We start from the raw sequence: 23,093 nt of genomic DNA on the forward strand, positions 1-23,093 counted from the left end.
ATTTGGGATAATATAAATGTACAAGTATCAAAAGATTCCCCAATTTCAAAATAATAAGATTTTAAAAGTAATTTAGGTTCTGTTTAAAAATTAGCCAAACTTTTAAATCCCTCGATCAACCGTGTGTTTGCGGATTATCTAAAATGCCTAAACCCTTTTAAATGATTTTCTTAATTTCCTAAAAAATTAAGTGGCGATTCTTAAATTATAACTTTTTTTTTCAAAAACTTAACAAAATTGCCAGAGTTGCGAAAATCGACTTCGAAATCCTTAAGTTCTCGAAATTGGTCCGTACAAAGAATATAGTCCTTTGACTGTTTGACAATTTATAAAAATGGCCCTTGGCCGGCCAATTTCCCCAAGACCCCAACGTTATAATTTATGGGGAATTGATTACAAATAACAAATCACTAAAAAAAACGTCTGAAGGATTCATCTAAGTTAAGAAGAGAAACACTTGAAATTGTTATACTTCACAATCAAATATAATAAAGAAAACATAGCACTGACAAGGAGGGAATAAGAAAACGCGGTGGTTCAACCCGATTTCGCTCCTCGTTTTCTGCCTTTTAGGGGTTTCTGTTGCTAATGGTCATTTTACCAAGCTTTAAAGTCCAAAATACCCATATTTCATCCCTTTAGGACTGTTATACTTTGCTAATAAGTTGTTGCCTTTGACAACAAATGGATCTTTAAATCCAAAATCCTTCAAATTTCAGCCTCTTAAGGCTGCTGCAATCTGCCCTGTTTATTGGGTTTTAAACTCAATAAATATAACTTCTCTTTCACGATTCCAATGGAGGTTGACTCGAGAACAGGTAAATGCAAGAGAGGGGAGACTCATTCGGAGAGAGTTCATGCGAAGAATGAATAAGAAAAGGAATTAACAAGTAGATTAGCTCTAAAGAAAACATAATGAACTAAAATTCTTGTCAAACTAACCAAGCTTGAAACACATTATCATTGTTAGTCATAGCTTTTTCAAAACATTAGTATGGCAAACTGGACAGATTTTTTAGAACAAGGAAAAACTAACTCAATAGACAAGTCATCAGAAGGCGAAAGAAAAAATAAAATAAAATAAATGAGGGATCAGAGAACATAAAACCAAAGCATTCAATACTAAACATCACATATCAACCTTCTTAAGCAAGGCACAAGACAAAGAAAACTATTTTGAGAAATGAAGAAAAGTTGGAAATAAATTATACATACAGAGAAGCTATATGTGAACTTAAACAAGATTATAGTATTCTAATCTACATCAAAACATACAAAACTAAAATTAAAACAAGCAGACAGCTCTGGCTCTTTTTATCTGTATCTAATACGATTCGGAATAAATACTAATAAAAACAAAGCACAAAGATAGGAGAAGTTTCTAAAGAGATAAAGTAAAACACCAGCCTTGTGTCTATTTAAACAGATTCAGGTTTCAATCTGACATTGTTAAGTCATAAATAACTTGCCTCTAACTTGTGAAATTACCAAACTTTAATTGATTTTTAACAAAGAGTAAACAATCAACATAATTAACAATGTACCAACATATGTTATCATTTAGCTGCATAATTGACTTATAATAAATCTAGGTAACTAAGCATAACAGAACTTCAAAAACTGTACTTGGAAGAAATCATTGTAAGGCTAACATACTCTACCATTTCGAAAATTGAGAAAATCAACAAAAAGATCACAACTAGTAAAGCAACACATGACCTTTGATCTCTTAAATAGCTACAAGTTTAAACGAATAACCAGCAATTAGGACGAATTCCAAACCAAGTCAATACACGATGTTTAGGATCTATAGCTAGAAGGAGTGACATGAGGATCTAAGGAATTTAGGAGAAATCAAAGAGAAGTCTGGAGCTCAACTAATCCTAGGATTAACTCATGACTCCTGAAAGAATAAGATCCTTAATAGGACGAACAATGGCAACAATGATAATAGACATTTGATGATACATAACTGTTACAAATAAAGATGGTGAAACTTATAGTAAAGCAAGGCAATCAAACTAAGCTTACCAAAACCTTTGAACTTCTTAAATAAAAAACATGATGTAGCCAAACCTTTAAACCCAAGAGAAGACACAAAATACATAATTATCAACTCAAATATATTCTTACACATGTATTCTTAGTAAAATAAGCAGCTGATAATTCTAAAAGGGGATTTGAAGGCTAACTGTTAAAACTAATTCAATAATATGAAGGAAAAAATGAAACCAGTAGTAAAACTAATGACCATTCAATCATACAGCTTACCATAACTCTTGAAAGCACAAATGGATACCAAACAATTAAGAAGTCAAACACTTAAACAACAACAAGAATAAACATCAAAACAGAATAAACAATTTGATTTCTTAAACTTAACCAGGTAAAGGGAGAAAAGGGATGGGGGCATGAGCTGTAACAGTAGACTTTAGATACATATATGACGCCATGTTACAAAATGCACAAGAGAACACAAATTGCAGACTATCTCAGAGGCAAATGTGATAAAACTTGAATAAGGAATTTACCAATGTGACACGAAATCACAAGGAAAAGTCACATCTTAGTTATAATTAAACACATAAAGATAGTAGGAACTAATTATGAAAACAAAGAACCGAAAAATAATGAAAAAAGATATTACTAAACAATACCCATCATCCAAATTCTAACATACAGAGACTAAACACGACTAAAACACATACCAACCCAAGGATACATAAACAGAACGGAACTAGAGATTAAAAGGAAACAAAATTAAAGAAAAAATTTACCTCTTTTCGGCAGCGAACCGGATGACAGTTTAACGAAGACGATTCCACCACCTCTCTAAACTCGAATAGCCACAAAAGCCACAAACTATGGAACCAAGAATTCCCAAGACCTCTATGGGTACTCTTTGATCTCCAAAAATCCTCCTTTAAACAGTGAATGGAATGGGTTTATATAGAAACCCAAAAATCCCAAAATAAAATGAAATCTCGATGTGGAACTGTTGCAAATTCAAAATCGTTTGAGAAACGATGTGGGAGAGGCTGAAATCTCCCATTTTCATAGTGGATAAAGTGTATGAGCTGGAGAGTGTACGAATTTGAGGCGAAAAACGAAGACAAAAAGGAAATTAAGAAGGACCACACCATGGTTGTCTCCGGAAGCTCTGCGTGTCTTTTCGCTCATGCTAAGCACGTAGATTGTACGAATTCGAGGGAGAGAAGAGTAAATTGAGGCTGGGAATTGGGGAATGGTTTTCTTCTTTGGTTTGTTCTGTTCTTGCATCTCTGTATTGAGAATGAGGAGGAGAAGAGTATGGAAAATTTTGAGCTTTAGAATGGACCGGGTCACTGGAAAAATATTGGGTTGAGCTATTTGATGGTCCAAATTTTGAGCGAATAGATCACTGAATTGAAAGTTGAATGACTTGGTCCTTTGACCCTTTCTTAAATAAATTCCAAGATAAATAAATTACTATTTACTTAACTATCTGAGCTTCTTAACTTCAACAATATAAAATAATGGGATAATGTCCAAGTACCTCCTCAATCTATGCCCGAAATCTCAGAGACACGCTTATACTATACTAAGGTCTTATTACCCCTGAACTTATTTTATTAATAATTTTTTACCTCTTTTCGACCTACATGGCACTATCTTGTGGGCCCAAGGATGGTTGACTTTTTTTTTTCAAATTAGTACCACGTAGGCTAAAAGGTGTCGAAAATTACTTATAAAATAAATTCAGGGGTAATAGGACCTTAGTATAGTATAAGTGTGTCTCTGGGATTTCGGACATAGGTTGAGGGTACTTGTGCATCATCCCTAAAATAATTATTAAATAGAAAAATAATTATAGTTATTCCAAAATAAAGAGACTAGTTATGTACTCTATCGATCTTTCAAAGAAATAAAATGCACACTTAGTTAAACTCTATTTTTAGTAAAACTATCCTTTTTAAAGTGGTTTTCGAAAGATTCGTAAATAATTATTTCAAATTGTTTGAAATTAAAGAATCTTGAAAATTAACTAAATTGTGGAGGGTCAAAATTAGGTGTCAACATTCTTTAATTCCAAATTTTCAACATATCATCACAATTCACAAACAATTTCTAAAAACTATATATACATAAGTTTGAGAATATATAAGTTTGAGAATATATGTTTGGTAACTTCGTTCAACTCTAATTTTATATTTATTTTTTATATTTATTATTTGTAACTTGTAAGTTGTTCTTAATATATTATTTGTTCTTATTAAATTTCGTATTTTGTAATTTATAATTTTATATCATGAAGTCTTCTAAAAAAGTGGAGGTAAAAAAGGTCAAGTAGAATCAGTAAAAAATTTAGTTACAAAAAAATAAAATTAAAGGTGCTAGTTCTTCTAAATCTAAATTTTCTCTTGTTAGTATTAATATGGATGAATTTATGCATATGAATAAAACTAGTTTTTCCCGTCCTAGTCCTATAGATATTAATTTGAATACTCCTATGATTCCCCATGAACTTTATGAAAGACATTATGGTATTAATCAAGAAAATGAAGAATTAGATATTGATGAAGAATTAAATTTAGATAAAGAAGTAGATTTAGATGACACACCGACTAGTCCCGACCTCAATAGTACAGGTACTGAAGTTCCACCTCCGGTTGAAACTACTCGTCCCCCTATTATTCCAACTAGAGGTAAGACCAAAAAACAACGTTCTTTAAAATCACGTGTGGGAATTTTGTCCTTTGAATGAAGAAAATACTTTAGTATATGTAATATTTGTAAACAACATTTTAAATATACATATGGTGGGAGTGGAGGTTCAACGGAGGGACTAAAAAAATATTTGATTAACAAGCATAGTAAAGAGTGGTTTGCATATATGTCTTCTCTTGAAGTTGGTGATAATTCTAGCATTGAAGCATCGATTAGAGGATCAAATATGGTTCAAGGTGAATTAAATACTTGGAACCCAAGTGGTCCTCTTACACATCGAACCTATAACAAGGATCGTGATCGTGAAAATTTTGCTAAAATAGTTGTTGTTTGTGATTTACCTTTTAGTTTTGGAGAACAATCGATTTTTATTGCATATATTCGTGAAACATATAATCCTAGTTTTAAAGATTTATCAAGAAGCATGGTAAAAAGAGATATTTTTGAATTTCAAGAAAAACATTGTCAACATTTACGTGCCTATTTTGAACTAATAGATTGTAGAGTTGATATTACCACTGATATGAGTCGTAGTCCTAGTGGTTTTCATTATTTAACTGTTACTGCGCATTGGATTGATTATAATTGGAATTTACAAAAAAAGAATTATTGGTTATAAAATTTGTCAAAAGAAAAAAACTGGAATGTATATTGCTATTATTGTGTTGAAAATTTTAGTTTCTTTTGTTCTTTGTGATAAAGTCATTAGTATTACTTTAGATAATGATTCTGCTAATTTTAAATGCTATTAATATGCTAGAACCTAGACTTCGTCCTACTAGTAAATATGTTTTTCATGTTAGATGTGTTGCGCATATATTAAATTTGGTTGTTAGTGACGGTGTGAAATTATTTGAATATAGTTGTGATAAAATTGATAATGCTTGTTTTTATATTTTTCATATGAATAGTAGCAATATAATTAATCAATTTAAAAAGCTTTGTAATGCATTTAAACTTCCATTTAGAAAAGTTCCGAAGCATGTAAAAACTAAATGAAATTCCTTTTATGATATGCTTGAAGTTGCTTATACATATAGATAATCTATAACTACGCTATTTAATAATCATATGTTTATTCTGAATTTAAACTTGATGATAGTGATTGGGATGAAGTAAATGAACTTAGAATATTTTTGAATTCATTTTATGATGCTACTAACGTTTTTTCTGGAATATATTATCCTACTATTTCTGAATTTTTAATACACATATGTGAGATTTCATCTATTTTTTCTGAATATTAAACAAATAATTTATTTACCACTGCTATTGAAGTTATGATTACAAAATTTAAGAAATATTTTTTTTCTATCCTTCAAATTTTATTTAACTGCAAATCTTTTCAACCCCGAATATAAAGAATATGATGAAAAGTTTTAGTTGAATGCATTTATCATAATTTAGATGTTAAATCAGAAGAAGAACCTGCTTTGCTAACATGTCAAAATAGTATAAAATTACTTGCTAAAGAAATGTATGATAAATATTCTTCCTTAGATAATGTTGAAAATCCCCAAACGTCTACGCCTCAAGTAGGTGCTCATGGACGAATGAAACATAAACTTGATCTTGACTCTTCTAATAAATGTGAATTTGCTAAATATCTTGAACAGGGTTCGGATGATATTACAAACGATGAAGGTATACCACAACTATTGAACTTGTGGAACTCAATTTTTAAAACTTAATAGGATAGTGAAGGATGTGCTTGCAATTCAAGGATCATCAGTAACTTCGGAGGCAGCTTTCAGCGCGGTAAGATTTCAAATTAGAGACCACATATATTCGTTAGCAGAAGACAGCTTGGAGATATCGGTGTTGTTTAGAGATTGGATAAATGTTGAGCGGCGAAATCAAGGACTTCCAAAGTTAGATAGTCAATTTGAACTTTTTCATAAATTCAGCCATTGGATTTGGTAGTGACGATGGTATCGAACTTCAAAATCGTCAACGAGCATTACCAAGACCAGAAATTGATTACGGTCAATTTGTAGCTGAGTTGGAAAGAGGATCTATGGGACTATACAACTAGTAATATTACATTCGAGACTTAGTTGAAACAGAACCCTTCCTAGAAGGTGTCTGCGTAAATTATGCACTCTACTAATAGTTGTAAATTGAAATTGTAATTTGTAATACAAATTTAAATAAATTAAATTGATATTTTTTATCTGTATAGTTGTTTTATCCTTACTTTTATTTAATTTTTTTAAAGTTACAAATTTAATTTATTTATATTACAAGACACTCATTATAAATATAACTTATAACTTATAAATATTAATAAATAATAAGTAATAACTTATAAACTTTAAAAGATTTAAATCTTGAAAACTTAATTAGACTTAACTTGCGAACATATTAAGTAAAATTTTTTATTAAAATAAAATTAAGTAAAAAATTATATTATAAATCTAAAAACTATCGATTTAAACTTAGAAAAAATAAAAAAACATTCATACTTTCGTAATTCAAAAAAATCATTTTTTGAAATAACTAGATGTGTCATCCCGTTTATCTCATCCCGTTCATTTCCGGTTTCATCCCGGTATATAGTGGGACAGGATGAACCGAATATTCGTCCCGATAATTTCGATCCGATATCACGATACCGATCGACGGGTCTCGTTCCGATCCGGTACCTGTTCGTTCCGGTCCAGTGATCCCGTTCCAGTCCTTTGTCCAGTCTTAGCTGAGATTGGACCAGATATGGTAAAATGATGTACCAATAAAAATTTGAAAAGATCAAGTACTAGTTCGTTGACTATTGAAGCGATTGATGAAATGATTTTGTATAAATGGTGTCTCGTTGGAAAATACTGCAGGAGATAAATATGATGAACAAAGTCAACCAATTAATGATGCCCCTAAAGCAAATGTCTCTTCAAAAGTATCAACTGATCAAAGAAATAAGAAATCTAAACATAATCATTTAGAAGACATGGCTGATATGTTGAGAGGTAACATGGATAATTTGACTCATGTCATTAATCGACTTTCAACTATGCCAAATATTTCTGAAAGCGAGACCTGACAAATAATAAAAGAGATGAATTGAGAATCTCATATGAACTCAAAGGTTTATAGATTTATTTATCAAGATGCAAGTACATGTCGCACATTGATGGAATATCCACAGGAAGAACACGAGTCTCTTCTATTGACCATGATGCTAGCACATCATTAAGTTTAGATTAATTTATTGAATTTTAAGTATTTTTGATTTTATAAACATATGAATATTTTAGTTTTGACAATTATATATTGTGCACTTTAAGTCAAATTATTTGAATTATTTTTTTTGTTATGAATATTTATAGCATATATCATCGGTATTATTATCAGTATAATCTAAGTTAAGAATCAAGTGATATACATAGTTTTACATCTACATTATTGTAAGTTGATATGGATAATTGATTTAACAATTTATGAACGAATTAAAATTTATAGTTAACGATCTAGAGTTACAATTGGTGAATGAATAAATAGATTAATTAGTTAATTTGTAAAGAGCAATATTTTCTCATCTTTTCATTATTTTTCAAATTTTCTTAATTAATATGGTACGTGATAATTTTTAGAATTGAATATAAATTTTTTAATTTTATCAACTTTTTAATTAATTCAATCTAGATAGAAACGTGATAATAATGTTTGATAATATATAATTGATACAATTTTATGTTATTTTCATATGACATAAAAGAATATGCATGAATGATCAATAATTTTGTTTATGTTATAAATTCATCGAATGAGTGGATAGTCCATAAGGTTGGTACATGAACAACCATTCATATTCACTAGGTTACATGAACCTTTTTAGATAAGAATGTACCTATTTATTATGATACTTAATATGGTGACCTTTGGAGTGATTTCTCACTCTATAAATAGGGTTGTTCATTCACTATTGTAATATAGATACATATGAGATTTGCATACACTTGAATAAGAAGAAAGTCTTATCTTCCATCTTACTCCTCTTGTCTTCATCTCTTTATATTTATATTGCCATGAGCTTGATTTTATAACACGTTATCAACACGAGTCTCTAGCCAATTAAGATTGAGTTTTACTTTTTCTTTAACTCATGTTTTGGTTGATCTCGTTATGAAGATCAAATTATTATATGCATAAAATCAGGTATGTATTTTCTAGAATATTTTTATGATTTAGAATAAAATAGTATTCAGTCACTAACAATTATCAGGAACCGAAGACATATACTACTATTGGTTGAATATGACATGCTATACAAAATTTCTTAAATAGAAGAAGGTATAAAATTTTAATAGCATGAATTTGAATGTTATTTTGATTGTTTTGAAAGACTCAAAGGATGAGTCATGTTGTACTTCGATTTATTATACCGTTGGTTAAGGGTAAGACGATGGATTCAAGTTTCATCGCACCAAAAGGGTAAGACATCAGGTTAAAGTCCGGATGCACCATAATGAAAAATATTTGAGGATAAGACGATAGATTCAAGTTCTATCGCACCAAAAGGGTAAGACATCAATTTGAGTTTTGATGCACCGTGATTGGGTTCAAGTCCCATAGAATTATGGCGTAAAACGCCTTATATGGATAAGACATTGAGTTTGAGTCAATGCACCATAATTATGATATAATGATGACTAGGCTTTGATGAAAAGTCTTGAAATTCGTTCTATTGAGTTTGCTTCATTCCTTGAAAAGAATGTGGTAGCAACATGTAATAACTCTGAAATCCGCCTGTTAACTTGCTCCATTCAATCATACGAATGTGGTAGCAGTGAATGTTAGTCTGAAAGATGACAAATGATTAATGATATGAATAAGGGCGTGGAGGGACATAAATATAATAGTCATCATTGTGGTAATTATAAAAGGAAGAACACTATGGGTTCTCCAAATAGTCCTTCAAAATGTGAAGGCAGTTTTCATTATCAAAATGGTATGAAAGGACATTGGACTTGTGAATGTTATCGACCCAATAATTTATAAATCCTCCATCAAAAGACAAGAAGATAAAGTGATGGTACACTTGATCTTTCAAAGTGATGTTGAGGTGTGTCATGGAAATATGATGAATTTTAAAGCCATGACAATGTGCTTATAATGCAAATTTATGAAGTACATATAAATAATTAGTCCAATCCTTGAAGAGAATGTGACTTGTAATGAGTATCGTGAATACTCGACCATTCTATAAGAGAATGGGTCCAGATGTGATAAAATCATTATGGGTTGGATATATGTCACAACTCACCTCAATGGAAGGTTTGAGAAAAAATGATACATGTCACTTCTCATCTTTACGGGAGATTTGAGAGGAAATAAATTTTATTTGGCAGAAATGGCTAATTGTATTGTACGGTTTATATGTCACTATGGTATGAACTACCGAAAGGGCAAAAGAAAGAAATAGTTCTTGCCTATAAGGGTTGTGGTCATTATTGTGTGGCAATACAAATTTGTCATTGGTTGTGTACCTATGGTACAACAAAAGTAGAGCAAGAAAGACGTCTTGCTCGTAATGATTTTGACCATGACAATAATAATATAATTTCCTCCTTGAAGGAGATGCTCACCATAGGGATGGTGTCATGCAATATGTCATAGTACACAAAATTAATTGCAAGCTCTAACGAGTTGTGCTATTATCAGAGGAATAATATTGGGGTTGTAGTAAGTCTCAAAAGAAACTTTTTAAGTTTCGGATGAATGAAAATAAATATTGAGACTATAAATCACTACAACCGAAGAGGGTTATAAATGTTTATGTAAAAGATTACCCCACTTTTCCTCTTGTTTGTTCCATACAAACATGTACATGCTGATGAAATCACATGTAAAAGTAAATTATAAGTGTACTAAAATAAAGATCAGTTGGCATGACTGATTGACCATTTCGATTAAATGTGATGCAAACGTGATTGAGAATTCAGGTGACTTATATGATGAAGAAATAAAGATTCTTCCAGAATTCTCTTGTGTTGCTTGTTCTCTTGATAAAATGATCATTGTACCAGCTAAGATCGGGACTGTAATCCCCTAAAATTTTTGGAACATATAAAAGGGTGAATATGGGCCCGTTCACCTGTCATGTGGATCATTTGCAACTATATGATTAATGCATCTATGCGATGGTCACATGTATTTTGTTGTCAACTTACAAATTGATTTTTGTAAGGTTGAAATAGTTCCAAACTATGAAATTATATTGATAATGCTGGTTGATTTAGCAGAAATTTTATGCCTCCAATTATAGCTAAATCATGGTTATGAGAACAAAACTCCCAAATAAGATTTGGTATGAGATAATTTTGTTTAACATGTAGCAACACATGTATGCATCAAACCAACAAGGTTTCCCCATTAAAATTGGTTCAGGGTCAGGAACCATATAATTTTCATCTAAAATGTTGAATGTGCGGTTATGATTTTAATTACTCCACCACGCACAAAGATGAACTTCCAAATAAGGTTGGAATGAATGTTAGATTTTCTAACATTAGGGGGAGAGATGATTGACAGCAGAAAATTATGTGTGAGGTTAATTATGAATTATCTAGATCCTCGTTAAAATAAATATGTGAACTTAAAGTTCAAGGGATAATTCAGTTGCATAATGTTGCAAATCAGTTGCCAGATGAATGCACTGACACTATGATATAATTCAGCTGCAAATGCTCCAATGTGAAGTCCTCGAAGGACAGAGTCTATGATACGCCGGAAGCGTAATAGACCAATCGATTCCAAATATAAAATTCCTTGAAGAAGGAAGGAGCAAATGATCAATATGGTCATGATAATGAGACAAGTGCTATAAAAGAGCACATTGACATAACAATTCATAAAATCTTGAAAAAGGTTCAGGTACCTGAAATAATGAAAAATGAAAAGATCTCGATAAGTTATGTCTTGTTGGAATTGATATCAAATAACCGTCGACGGTATCTTTGATATGAGGTAGCGCTCAATGATATAAATTGTGATGAGGATCTTGAATTCAAATCTGTCATATAGTGTGAACAGATAAATGGTTGGCCAAGTAAAAATGCACAATTCAAGTATATTTTGTTTCACTTAGAAAAGTGACAATTTGGACTGGTAGTCCATAAATCAAGGTATAATGTCAGTGGGGTACAAATAAATTATTATGCGATAGTATAACCGTAAGATATCAAATACGGTTTGTGCCTTGGGGCATAAAGGTTTATCGCAAAAATCCTGACATTAGTGGAGATGTTTTCTCCTTTGGTGGATGAAATGAGGTTTGTTTTGATCTGGCAACATATGAAAACTTGAATGCAATTCAAGGTGTCTGAAGCATATAAGAGTTTGAAAGAAAATTTTCCAATAAAGCTTCAAGAATCCTTATATGGATTGAAATAGTCAAGGAAGAAAAAAGGTACAAAAGAATGACCCTAATTTTCCTTGTATTTTTATGAAAAGGTCTTGGTAAGACAAAATTTTGTCTAGACCTACAGATTGTTAATTTGACAAATAAAATATTTGTCTAGCAGTGCACATACACTGAAAATTTTTGATGCAATTTTATGTGGATATATCGCATTCATTGAGTACCCCAATGATTATGAGATCACTTGACATAAATGATGATTCAGTTTGATCTCAAAAGAAGGATGAAGAGTTTCTTGGTGATGAAACTCTATCTTGGTGCAATCAGGGCACTAGTGCATCTTACTAACGATATTTGACCAGATATTTGTTTTGCAGTAAATTTACTGGCAAGATTCAGTTTCTCCCCGATAAAGGACATTGAAATGGTGTTGAACACATGATTGAATATCCTCAAAGGACCATAGTTATGGGCTTATTCTATTCCGAGGAATCCAAAACAAAATTGATTGGTTACGCAGATGCAGAATATTTATCTGATCCGCATAAAGTTCTATCTCAATCACGCTATGTGTTTGCATGTGGAGGCACAATAATATCCTGGGGATCAATGAAGCAAATGTTGCTCTGCAGAAATAAAAGTCCTTTATGAAGCAAGTCAAAAGCGCGTCTGGTTGAGATAAATGACATACCATATTCAAGAAATGTGTGGTTTTTCTTTAAAAAAAGAATATACCAACCACAATGTACAAAGATTGGAGACATCATCACAAGAAATCAAGTGATGTTTTAATCAGGGGGAGTACAATACGCGTTGCACTCTTTTTCCCTTGATCGAGGTTTTTTCCCACTGGGTTTTCCTGGCAAGGTTTTTAATGAGGCAACAAATAGTGCGTATCAAAAGATATGTGTACTCTTTTTCCTTCACTAGAATTTTTTCCCACAGGGTTTTTCCTAGTAAGGTTTTAACGAGGCACATTATCTATGGACATCCAAGGGGGAGTGTTATAAATTCATTGAATGAGTGGATAGTCAATAAGGTTGGTACATGAACAACCATTCATATTCACTAGGTTACATGAACCTTTTTAGATAAGAATATACCTATTTATTATGATACTTAATATGGTGACCTTTGGAGTGATTTCTCACTCTATAAATAGGGTTGTTCATTCACTATTGTAATATAGATACATATGAGATTTGCATACACTTGAATAAGAAGAAAGTCTTATCTTCCATCTTACTCCTCTTGTCTTCATCTCTTTATATTTATATTGCCATGAGCTTGATTTTATAATAGTTTATTTTATTAGTAATTATTGACAAATTTAGTATTTAAAATGATTAAGAACATTTTAGTAAATTTTTAAATTACAATACAGTAAAAAAAAAGAATAAAAATGTTATTAAACAACAAACAAACAATATAGTCCAAACGTTATCTACCATAAGGTACAATACAATACTATACAATACAATACAATATAGTACATTATGAAACAATGACTAACAATGATCCAAACAGAGTGTTAATTTCTCGAGGCATGGATTCCGTTAATATAAATCTAAGCTATTTGTATTTAGAAAAATGGACAAAGACCAAACTTGATAAGTTTTTGAAAATTTAAAGGAATAAAATCGGTAAGTCTATTGTTAAGGGACTCTGACCGGTAAGTGTATATTTAAGGATCAAAGCCGATAAGTTTTTGAATAGTTAAATGACTAAATCCATTAAGTGTATAGTTAAGAGACCATTTTAGACCTACTCCTATAGTTAAGGAATAATTTGTGTCATTTTTTCTCTTGATAAAACCAACTATAGAAATGAAAAAGTGATAATTAAGTAGGGGTATGCACTACTTGGATTAAATCGAAAAATCAAACCAAATACTTATTTGGATTGTTCTTTTGGATTTTTGATTTAATTTTAGATTTATAATTTACTTTGTTTGGTTTTGTGTTTTGGTTTCGAATTTAGAAAAATGAAAATTGATATATATATAAACATTTTTTTAAAATTGCAAATATAACTTTGTTATGTTTCTAATTATTGACATAACTGATTAACCGAATTGAAATAATTCAGATCAAAAAGAAAAAATCAAGTCAAATCAAATTTATTTTAATTCGAATTGAATTACACCTTCCAAAAATTAAAAAAAATCTAAATTAAATATTATAAAATCAAACCGAATGCACACCCTAAATTTAAGAGACTCAAAAAGTACTAGTACTCCAATCACAATAATTACAAAATCTAAAATCTAAAATAAAATAAAAATAAAAAAGAATAACAATTATTCTTAAAATTTAAAGTTGAATTCCGTAAAACCCTCTTTCAATCTCTCTCAATAGTCGCGCTTCTTCACGATCCACCACTCGCTACCTACCAAAACCCTAAAATACACACAAATCTCCATAGGCGAGAGTGTGTGTGTACGTTTATGTGCGTCACTTTGTGTATCTGAGAGAGTTGATTAAAGGAGAAGAAGCTTAGAGGGAAAGAGCATATTTCTCTCTCTTTCTTTCTCTCCTATTTTATTGCTCCTGGTACTTTAGATCACTCTAATGCTTCTTTTTTCTGGTTTATTTTTTCAGTTTACGTGTTATTTTTTTTGAATACTGGTGCTGATGTATGGTGTTTAGAGAGATGGCTCTCGGGTTTTATGGATATTTTCCCTGATTTGTTAACTTTTTGTTATTTTATAGTTTGTGACTTGAGATCGATCGGCGATGGCGGCGGCTCAACCACCTGTGTCTGCTCAAGTTGTGCGTGTTAATATCATTATCTACATTTTTTTTCTCTAACCGTAGTTTTAGTTTTAGTTGTTTTGTTTTTATTTTTTTGCCTACTTTTTCGCGGTATAGATGGATACTGAGTGAGTTGATTTTGTGCGATTGTAGGTGGGAAATGCATTTGTGCAGCAGTATTATCATATACTTCACCATTCACCAGGGCTGGTATTTAGGTTTTATCAGGATATTAGCAAGCTTGGTCGCCCTGAAGATGATGGCTCCATGAGCATTACGTCCACAATGCAAGTAAGCCCTGAACTGTTCTTTCCACCATGTGTTCTTCTTTTGTCCGCTTTCAGGAACTTGCAGGCTTTGTGTCTTAGCTATACTCCTTTATTTTCGTTTGGTATGACATTTTTTTTGTATTTGGGAGGTCTTTTGTTAGTGATGACATTTTTTTTTTATTTGGGAGATCTATTTGTTCCAATAAAGGCAAAATTGCATTTTAATGCTTATTCTAACATGTTAATTTGGTGTTAACAGTTCACAAAATTCAAAATTTTAAGTTAAAAACTTATCTGCTTATTAATTGAAACGTTTTTTTAAAAATTATGTGGGGCGGGCTTATGCGGAGCGGGGCGGGTTGAAAACAACAGATCATGCTATGCGTGGCGGGTTGGAACTTTTGCGGTTGTGGAGTGTGGCGGGTTTAAATATATTTTTTCGAAATTTATGTTGGGCGGGGCTGTTGTGGGTTAGTGCTAAACAATCTTTTAATTTTCTGTTTACATGAATTCGGTATTAGCTTTTTACATGTTTTTACATTTGTCATAAAAAATGAAACTGATTGAATTTTTATGATTTTTCTGAATGGACGAAAAACTAGAAAGAAGAAAAAAGGGATTTTGTTTAATACATCAAATGTAACTAAGTCAAAGTTACCAAAAAAAGTTATTTTTATGCTTAAAAGAAGAGATTATAAAGGCAAAATTGAATTTTAATGCTACGCTAACATGCTAATGTAGTGTTAACAGTTAACAAAATTCAAAATTCTAAAGTTAAAAACTTATCCGCTTAATAATTGAAACGTCTTTTTACAAATTATGTGGGGTGGGTTTATGCAGGGTGGGGTGGATTGAAAACAACAAATCATGCGATGCGGGGCGGGTTGAGATCTTAGCGGTTTAGGAGAATTTGCCCTGCAACCGGCCCATCCCATTGCCGTGCTTACTTTTTGTCTTTGCCACAGGCCTTCATATATTTTCGAAATATTTTTAGAACTTTAGTTATAAAATGTCTAACTTGCTATATTCTTTATACACGGTTGGAATTTGGACATTATATATAGATATTTTGAAAATAAGATATCGTGTCCTAATTAAGGCTGAACTTTGCATGGTTCACTGTATTTGCAACTTGTGTTATTATTTCCGCTTGTCCTAGGAAAATACTGCAATGAAGACAGAAACAAAGCAGTTGTGATGCATGATCTTGTTGCTTTTTTTTTTTTTGGTTTCATACTTCAATGGTTTTACACCTTGTCTTCGGTGTCCGGGCTTTATTAATAACTTTTTTTGGTTAGCAAGAAATCCAGAGGGCCAGCTGGTGCATGTTTTTTGGGGTTTTGAAAATTTAATGGAGTGCTGATCTATTGCTTTTTCCAAGAGCTCAAAAATGGTTTAACCTAGTGACCTTGCTTTTAGTAATTAATTAAAGCAGTTTGCTCTTCTACCGTATCTTGTTTTTCCTTGTTAAGCGTCAAGCTGGCAGTACTAAAGTCTCACATTTTGTATTGTTTAATGGCCACCGTTTAGGCTATCAATGATAAGATACTGTCACTTAACTATGCGGACTTCAGAGCAGAGATTAAGTCTGTGGATTCCCAAGAGTCCTTCAATGGGGGAGTGCATGTCCTTGTTACTGGATATTTGACTGGGAAAGACAACTTGATCCGAAATTTCTCTCAAACTTTCTTCCTGGCTCCGCAAGACCGAGGGTACTTTGTTTTGAATGATATGTTTCGATATGTGGAGATTGCCAATCAACAAGATGCTGTACAAGTTCCAGAAACTGATGTGTTGGCTCCTGTTACTCCAGAGCAAAGTAATTGAACAATTGATTAAATTTTTGTTTTTATAATGACCTTATTAGCAGCTGAGCACTGACTTATTTGTTTGCAGTTGTTGTAGATCCCTCTCCAGCTCAGGAGAATCACATTTCTGATCAGAGCACACCATCTGCTGAGGAAGCTAATGGGGGAGAAGTTTACAATCCTCCCCAGAATGATAATGTGCCTGATATGGTAGAGGAAGTGCCAGTGGCTGAGGTTGTTGATGAAGTGCAAGGTGACTCGACAATGGTAGCTGAAACTAACATCATAATTGAAGAAGTTCCAAAGAAGTCTTATGCTTCAATTGTGAGTCACCATGGGAAAAGAAGATTTAGACGCATTTCATCTTAGTTTTACCTTTTAAGGGTTAATTTCCAATTTTCATTTGGTTGTGTAAATGTCGAAGATTAACATTTAGGTGTGTCGCTTTAAGATTTTTGTGCTAGTGTTTGTTGAGCACAACTCATATAATTTGCAGAGTCAGTTTTTGTCTTTGGTGGTGACAATTTTAGGAAGGGCATCTTTGGAAGCTTTTAGTTGAACAGTTTGCAATGTAATTTTCAGGTCATGCATCTAAAGGAAAGTGCTGCAACTTTCTCCCCTCCTCCAGCGCCTGCTCCTAGGAAGATCGTACCTAAGAATGTTGAGCATGTTAGACAACTTCTTGCACCAGCACCAGCTGATAGCCCTGCTTTAAGCTCTGACTTTGTTGATAATGTGAACAACCAAGAGGGAGAAGGCATGGCACTGCTCCATAGTAGTTTTAAAATTTTTGCCTGTTGATTTGCTTCATCGTATTTATTCTTATTGATATCCTTGCTCTAACTGCATCCAACAGCTGATGGTCACTCCATCTACATCAAAGGTCTACCTATGAGTGCCACCACCGCCATGCTAGAAGACGAGTTCAAGAAGTTTGGACCTATAAAGAATGGAGGCATTCAAGTCCGAAGTAACAGAGTATGTGTTCTTGCACTAATATTTTGGCTTTTTGGGCGATACATTTATCAGTTTATACTTGTTTCTGCGTATTTTTATAATAAGTTATTGTTGGTGGATGACAGCAACAGGGATTTTGTTTTGGCTTTGTGGAATTTGAGGTGGAAACTGCTGTGCAAAAAGCAATTGAGGTACTTTCCCTGATTTGTTATGAGTAACTTTCATGTGATTCTCCGCATAATGTTTTCCTTTATGGGTTGTAGTTTCTGAGAAAAGAAGTGGCTACTTGGATGGTATTTTCATTGCTTTAAGTGTTTCCGTGTATGTTTTAAGTTGTTGTGCACATCGGTACATTGCTTTAAGTGTTTCCGTGTGTGTTATAAGATGTTGTGCACATTGGTACTGCCGATGGCTGTCAGCTGCCTATAGCTAGGAATGTTGTAATTCCTGTTGTCTTTATGCATCTCTCTGTTCATGTGTGGTGTTAGGTCATTACAGATACTTAAATCTTTTTCATTTTATTGCATTTCTCTAGTTGTATACGTACCAAATTGTCAAATTTAGCTAGTTTTATCTAGCTGTCAATTTGTTTCTAAAAAGCTGAGTGCAACATTTTGTGCTTGGCTAAATCGTTTGGGAAGGAAGTACTCTTGTTGGTAGTTTGAGTCTGGATAATTTTTTAAAATGTTTTTGAAGAATCAAATTGTGGAAAAAGATGCACTTAAGTTGTCACCTACTTATCAGTTAGCAAGGTGTCACAAAAATGGGTACATTTAGTTCTGTCAATAAATTAGTGTTATATTTTATTAAGATATGAGCATCATCTAAAAGATAAATATTACTTGAATTTTATCAAAAGATTAATATTTGATTAAATAAAATAATGCTTGCATATTATAATTTATAGTTTCTAATTTAGTTTGACAGCTCATGAATTTTTCTTAATGGAATATACCCTACCAAATAAGTAGAGAAACAAATCTTAACCATAAAGAACTTCTAAACTACAAAAAGAAGTCGGATTAAATAGTACTTTACTTAAGAATTCCACGAATTCAATATGGAGAAGATATTTTAGTCTTTTTTTAGACGAAAAATGTTGAACATGCTTTATTTAATTTCATTGTATCATAAAAAAAAATCCTTTAACTTTTCAATATAAAATAAATTTATGTAATAACAAGATGAAAATGTTTTTCATTTCAAAGTAAATCAATATTTGCATTTCAGGACTAAAACATGCTTAATGCACTTTAAGCAATGTCAATAGTAAAATATATGATCTGCTTATTTTACGCTATTATTAACTATCTAATATAGAATTAAATAAATAAATTAAATGTAATTATAATTAACAAAAGAAATGTACTTTTGAGTTAGTTATTTTTGAGGGTCAAAGATTTCACTTTTTCAATTATAAAGAAAAACAGTTAGTTCTATAGAATTACATAAAAAGGAAGAGAAGTTACACTATTTTTAGTGATATCATGAATTTTGAGTGAATAAAAAGTTAGAATCTTAACCCATTTGGCTAATTCATATTTTACCCCGCAATATTTAAATATATAGAATGTAATTATAATTACAAAAAAGAAATGTACATTTGAATTAGATATTTTTGAGGGTCAAAGACTTCACCTTTTCAATTATAAAGAAGAATAGTTGGTTCTATAGAATAACATAAAAAAGAAGAGAAGTTACACTATTTTTAGTGATATCATGAATTTTGAGTGAATAAATTTTTATGGGTCAAATATGGTTATCAACCCATATTTTACCCATGTGAAAAAAATCACTCACCGAACCCATTAAAATATGGGCGGGTCACCAAAATGTGGGCTCATTTTGCTGGTACTAATCCAAATCAAACCTTGGACATCACCACAAATCATTTCATTAAATGTAAAGAGAAATCTTAACATTAAGTTGTTTCTAATTATAGAAAGGTGACATTCTTTTTAGGACAGATACAATAGGAAAAGGGGCCACAAATTTGGGACAAAGGGAATACTAATTAGTTTGGTTAATATGAACTTTTGATGTGAATATTCTTGATATGAGTACTAATTAATTTGTCATGAGCTGAAAAATCATTGTTGCTTCTATTCGAAAACTCATTTTAGAGAATAAAGAGTTAACATTAACAGATAATAAAAAAATTGTTAACCACTTGAGGTACTAAAAACATGTTGAGAACTTACGACTCCATCAGTTTTCAGAAAATATATAAATTATAAAAGAAAAGAAATGTTGCAACTTGGTTTGCTTATATTTATGCTCATGCATAATTCTACTATTAGACCACTCATGTTCTTTGATGAAGTACTCTTGTTTATATTTACACTCATGAAGTGCAGTTTTACATGTTAAAAAATAAAAACCAATGGACATGCATCGGTTGTCATTAAATAAAATAAAAAACCATTGGTGTATCATCGGTTTTTTATAAACTATGAAGAACAATCATAATCATTTTTAAAAACCATTGGTGTACCGTCTGTGTTCTTTAAAAAAAGATTTTTTAAAAATTCATTGACAAAACCAAAGGAGTCCATCGTTTTTGAAGTAGTGTTGGTTCTGCCAATAAATTTAATGTTCTATTTCGTCACCAAAAGCTGGGCCAAACCTCTTTATCCTCTAAAATAAGCGCCGTTTAAAAGCACTTGACTGTTCAAAAGGCTGGCCAATGAAAGCTATAAAAGGCTCTTAGTCTCTTACCAACTGTTTATGGGTCCATCTAATAGAAAAGCTAAATTTATTGTAGAATATAGTTGCAACAGACCATGTGATCAGCTCCAGTATTATATTAACTCTATTGGAGGGGATGTATGTGTATCTGATGGAAGTTGGGACTGCTAAAGAGTTGTTGCTAATTTTGCATTGCTAAGTTGAAAGTAGACTGAATAGCCTGATTGACATCTCTACCTGTTCGGTTTGAAGTCCCATTATCTTGCTAAACAACGTTTCAACCAAATACCTGAACTCGATCAAAATAGTAATTTTCTATTAAAATTGCAGCACTTATACAGGTATATACCTTTGCTGTGTGATGCTTCTTTTTTCTGAATCGTTTCAGGTTTTTTGGCATGTCTGATTACTTTTTTTGTCTCTACGTATCAGGCTTCTCCAATTTTAATTGGTGGACGCCAAGCTGCCGTTGAAGAGAAGAAGTCCACCAGTTCTCGAGGCAAGTTTATTTACTTTCCAATGGAAGTAATGAATAATGATGACATCAATGAAATTGAAAAAAAATTTATCAAGTGAAAATGGGCAAATATACCCCTCAACTATGTTACTTAGAGCAGATATATCCTTTGTTAGATAGGCGGTGCATAATATATCCTGTTGTCTAACAAATAATGGTGCTCATTTAGCTTTTTCATTAACAGGCCTATATTTACTGAAATTTTAAAAAGATCTTTAAAATGATCTTTTAATTTAAAAAAATTTCACGTGACTTGAAAGAATTACCTCACACATTCATGGAAAAAAAAACTCAAATCCCTCTTCTACTCGGACATAAAATGGGCTTGGATAGGATCTGGGTAAATTTTTTTTTTTTTTTTGCAGTTACAAAAAAAAGTTATTGTTTTTTTTAGTTGGGTCAGGTCTGGGTGAGTGGGAATTGGTAAAAAATGAGTGATGTTGTTTTGTTAACTCACATTTGGATTTTTCTAGTTTAGTCCATCAACGGAAGGGGTAAATATGTGCCATTTGTTAGGCAGGGTTTATATGCACCACTATTTGCCCCCTTCCCCAACTAAGAAGATATCAATTATACATGGCTGTGGAGAGTATATTTCTAGTGTTTCTTTTCTCGTATAGGTAAATAGAGTGACGTTCCACTTGCTGGGTAAGCATTCTATATATCAATATACTGAAATTGTAAATTGAATGTACCTTGAGATAGTATTATGTTCACGAAGAGTAACAGGAGGTTTGAATCCATCAATCTTAGTGGGGTTATGCCCTATCTCAATTAGTTAGAATATACAAGAAGATTGCTTGAAAATTTTGCGTTTAATAACTGGCAAGTATTGCTGATATTTTTAAATTGTAAGCAAGACAGATATAGCATGTTGCATAACTTGGTACTTCTCCTTCCTGACAAGTCTCTTAAAATAGACTAGATTTGTGGTTTTTTCATGAATTTTTGTAGGCACCTATGTTCCAATAATTTTTGTATTGATTTTATCCCTAGAACTGCTTTGTATCTTGTGATAATTCGTTGAAGACATGTATGTCGATAGTTGAAATGAATTATCTTCCCTCTGTTTCAGGTAACACTAGGGGTAGATATCCATCTGGAAGGGGTAATGGAGTCAGAAATGATGGAGTACGTGGGCGAGGTAACTATGGAGGCAGTGGGAGGGGCTATAATCGTGGTGATTTCAATGGAAGAAGCGAGTTCAACAACAGAGGTGGCAATCGCGGAGGGTCATCCAATCGTGGAGGTGGTGATGGCTTTCAGCGAAGTGACAACATGGGAGGCAACAACTGGCGAATGAATCGTGGTGGTGGTATGGCAAATGGAACTGCCAAGAATATGACACCACGGATTTCTGCTACAGCTTGAGAAGCTGTTTTTGGCAAATAAGTGAAGCTAATTTAGTAATTCTTTTTTGATTTGAAATGGTTGGATGTCCGCAGGTAGAGAGTTTTGTCTTGAGCTGTTTTTCATAAGAGCTCTTACTGCATACTTGTTCATTTATCCTTTCCCTAATTTTTGCCGTTAATTGGTGTAGAGGTTGGATAGAAATTGAGTTTTAAGTAGCTTCTGTTCTGTAGCATATTGTTATCTTATCCCCTAGGAAGAGATTGATTATCCACTCATTTTGTAAGCCACGTTGTATTTGTTAAATTATTTTTGGTCTCTTGCTGACCCCCCTTTAGTTTTTTCTGCGCTTAACCATATGTACAGCTGTGAAATGTTTGTTACTTACATTCTCCTCCTTTTGAGAGTATAACCACGTGAATTACGTTAGATTTTCTTAAGCTAAACTATTTCATTTGATTTTCTTAAGCTAAACTATTTCGTTTTAAAAGTTCGAGTTTGAATTTTGGGTGGTTATTAAGTATCATCTTTCTTATTTAAACGACTGCTACCACAAGTTTTAATTACATCATGCTGTGCACATAAGAAAAAACGTAGGGTCGTAAATTGATCGCGTCCAATTCTACACCTCAAATGAAATGTAGTATGGATGAAGCAATAATAAGGATTGATACCATGAGAGATTCC

The 23,093-nt window shown here is 32.2% G+C and overlaps 1 protein-coding gene and 1 long non-coding RNA gene across 3 annotated transcripts in view; one reads left to right on the plus strand and one right to left on the minus strand.

Moving 5' to 3' along the window:
• The window catches only part of LOC112942117 (uncharacterized), a 32,237-nt gene extending 28,424 nt beyond the window's left edge, over positions 1-3,813 (minus strand). Inside the window, exon 1 of the long non-coding RNA XR_003248067.2 lies at positions 2,778-3,813. This is a non-coding gene — a long non-coding RNA (uncharacterized lncRNA). The remainder of the gene's footprint in view (positions 1-2,777) is intronic.
• A 10,485-nt stretch (positions 3,814-14,298) lies between these two features.
• On the plus strand, positions 14,299-22,743 carry LOC101245491 (nuclear transport factor 2). 2 transcript variants are annotated; one of them, XM_019215693.3, is made up of 10 exons: positions 14,299-14,616; positions 14,776-14,835; positions 14,971-15,108; positions 16,617-16,905; positions 16,983-17,218; positions 17,477-17,651; positions 17,751-17,872; positions 17,977-18,042; positions 20,972-21,038; positions 22,132-22,743. In XM_019215693.3, the coding sequence occupies exons 2-10, from the start codon at positions 14,800-14,802 to the stop codon at positions 22,425-22,427; spliced, it is 1,425 nt and encodes a 474-aa protein (XP_019071238.2). In that variant the 5' UTR covers positions 14,299-14,616; positions 14,776-14,799; the 3' UTR covers positions 22,428-22,743. The 2 variants fall into 2 exon arrangements, 1 of the variants encoding a protein (XP_019071238.2); XR_011211773.1 differs by having other exon boundaries at positions 14,366-14,616; positions 20,616-21,038.
• The last annotated feature ends 350 nt before the right edge of the window (positions 22,744-23,093 follow it).

This window comes from Solanum lycopersicum, chromosome 9 (assembly GCF_036512215.1).
Source record: "Solanum lycopersicum chromosome 9, SLM_r2.1".
NCBI classification, from domain to species: Eukaryota; Viridiplantae; Streptophyta; class Magnoliopsida; order Solanales; family Solanaceae; genus Solanum; species Solanum lycopersicum.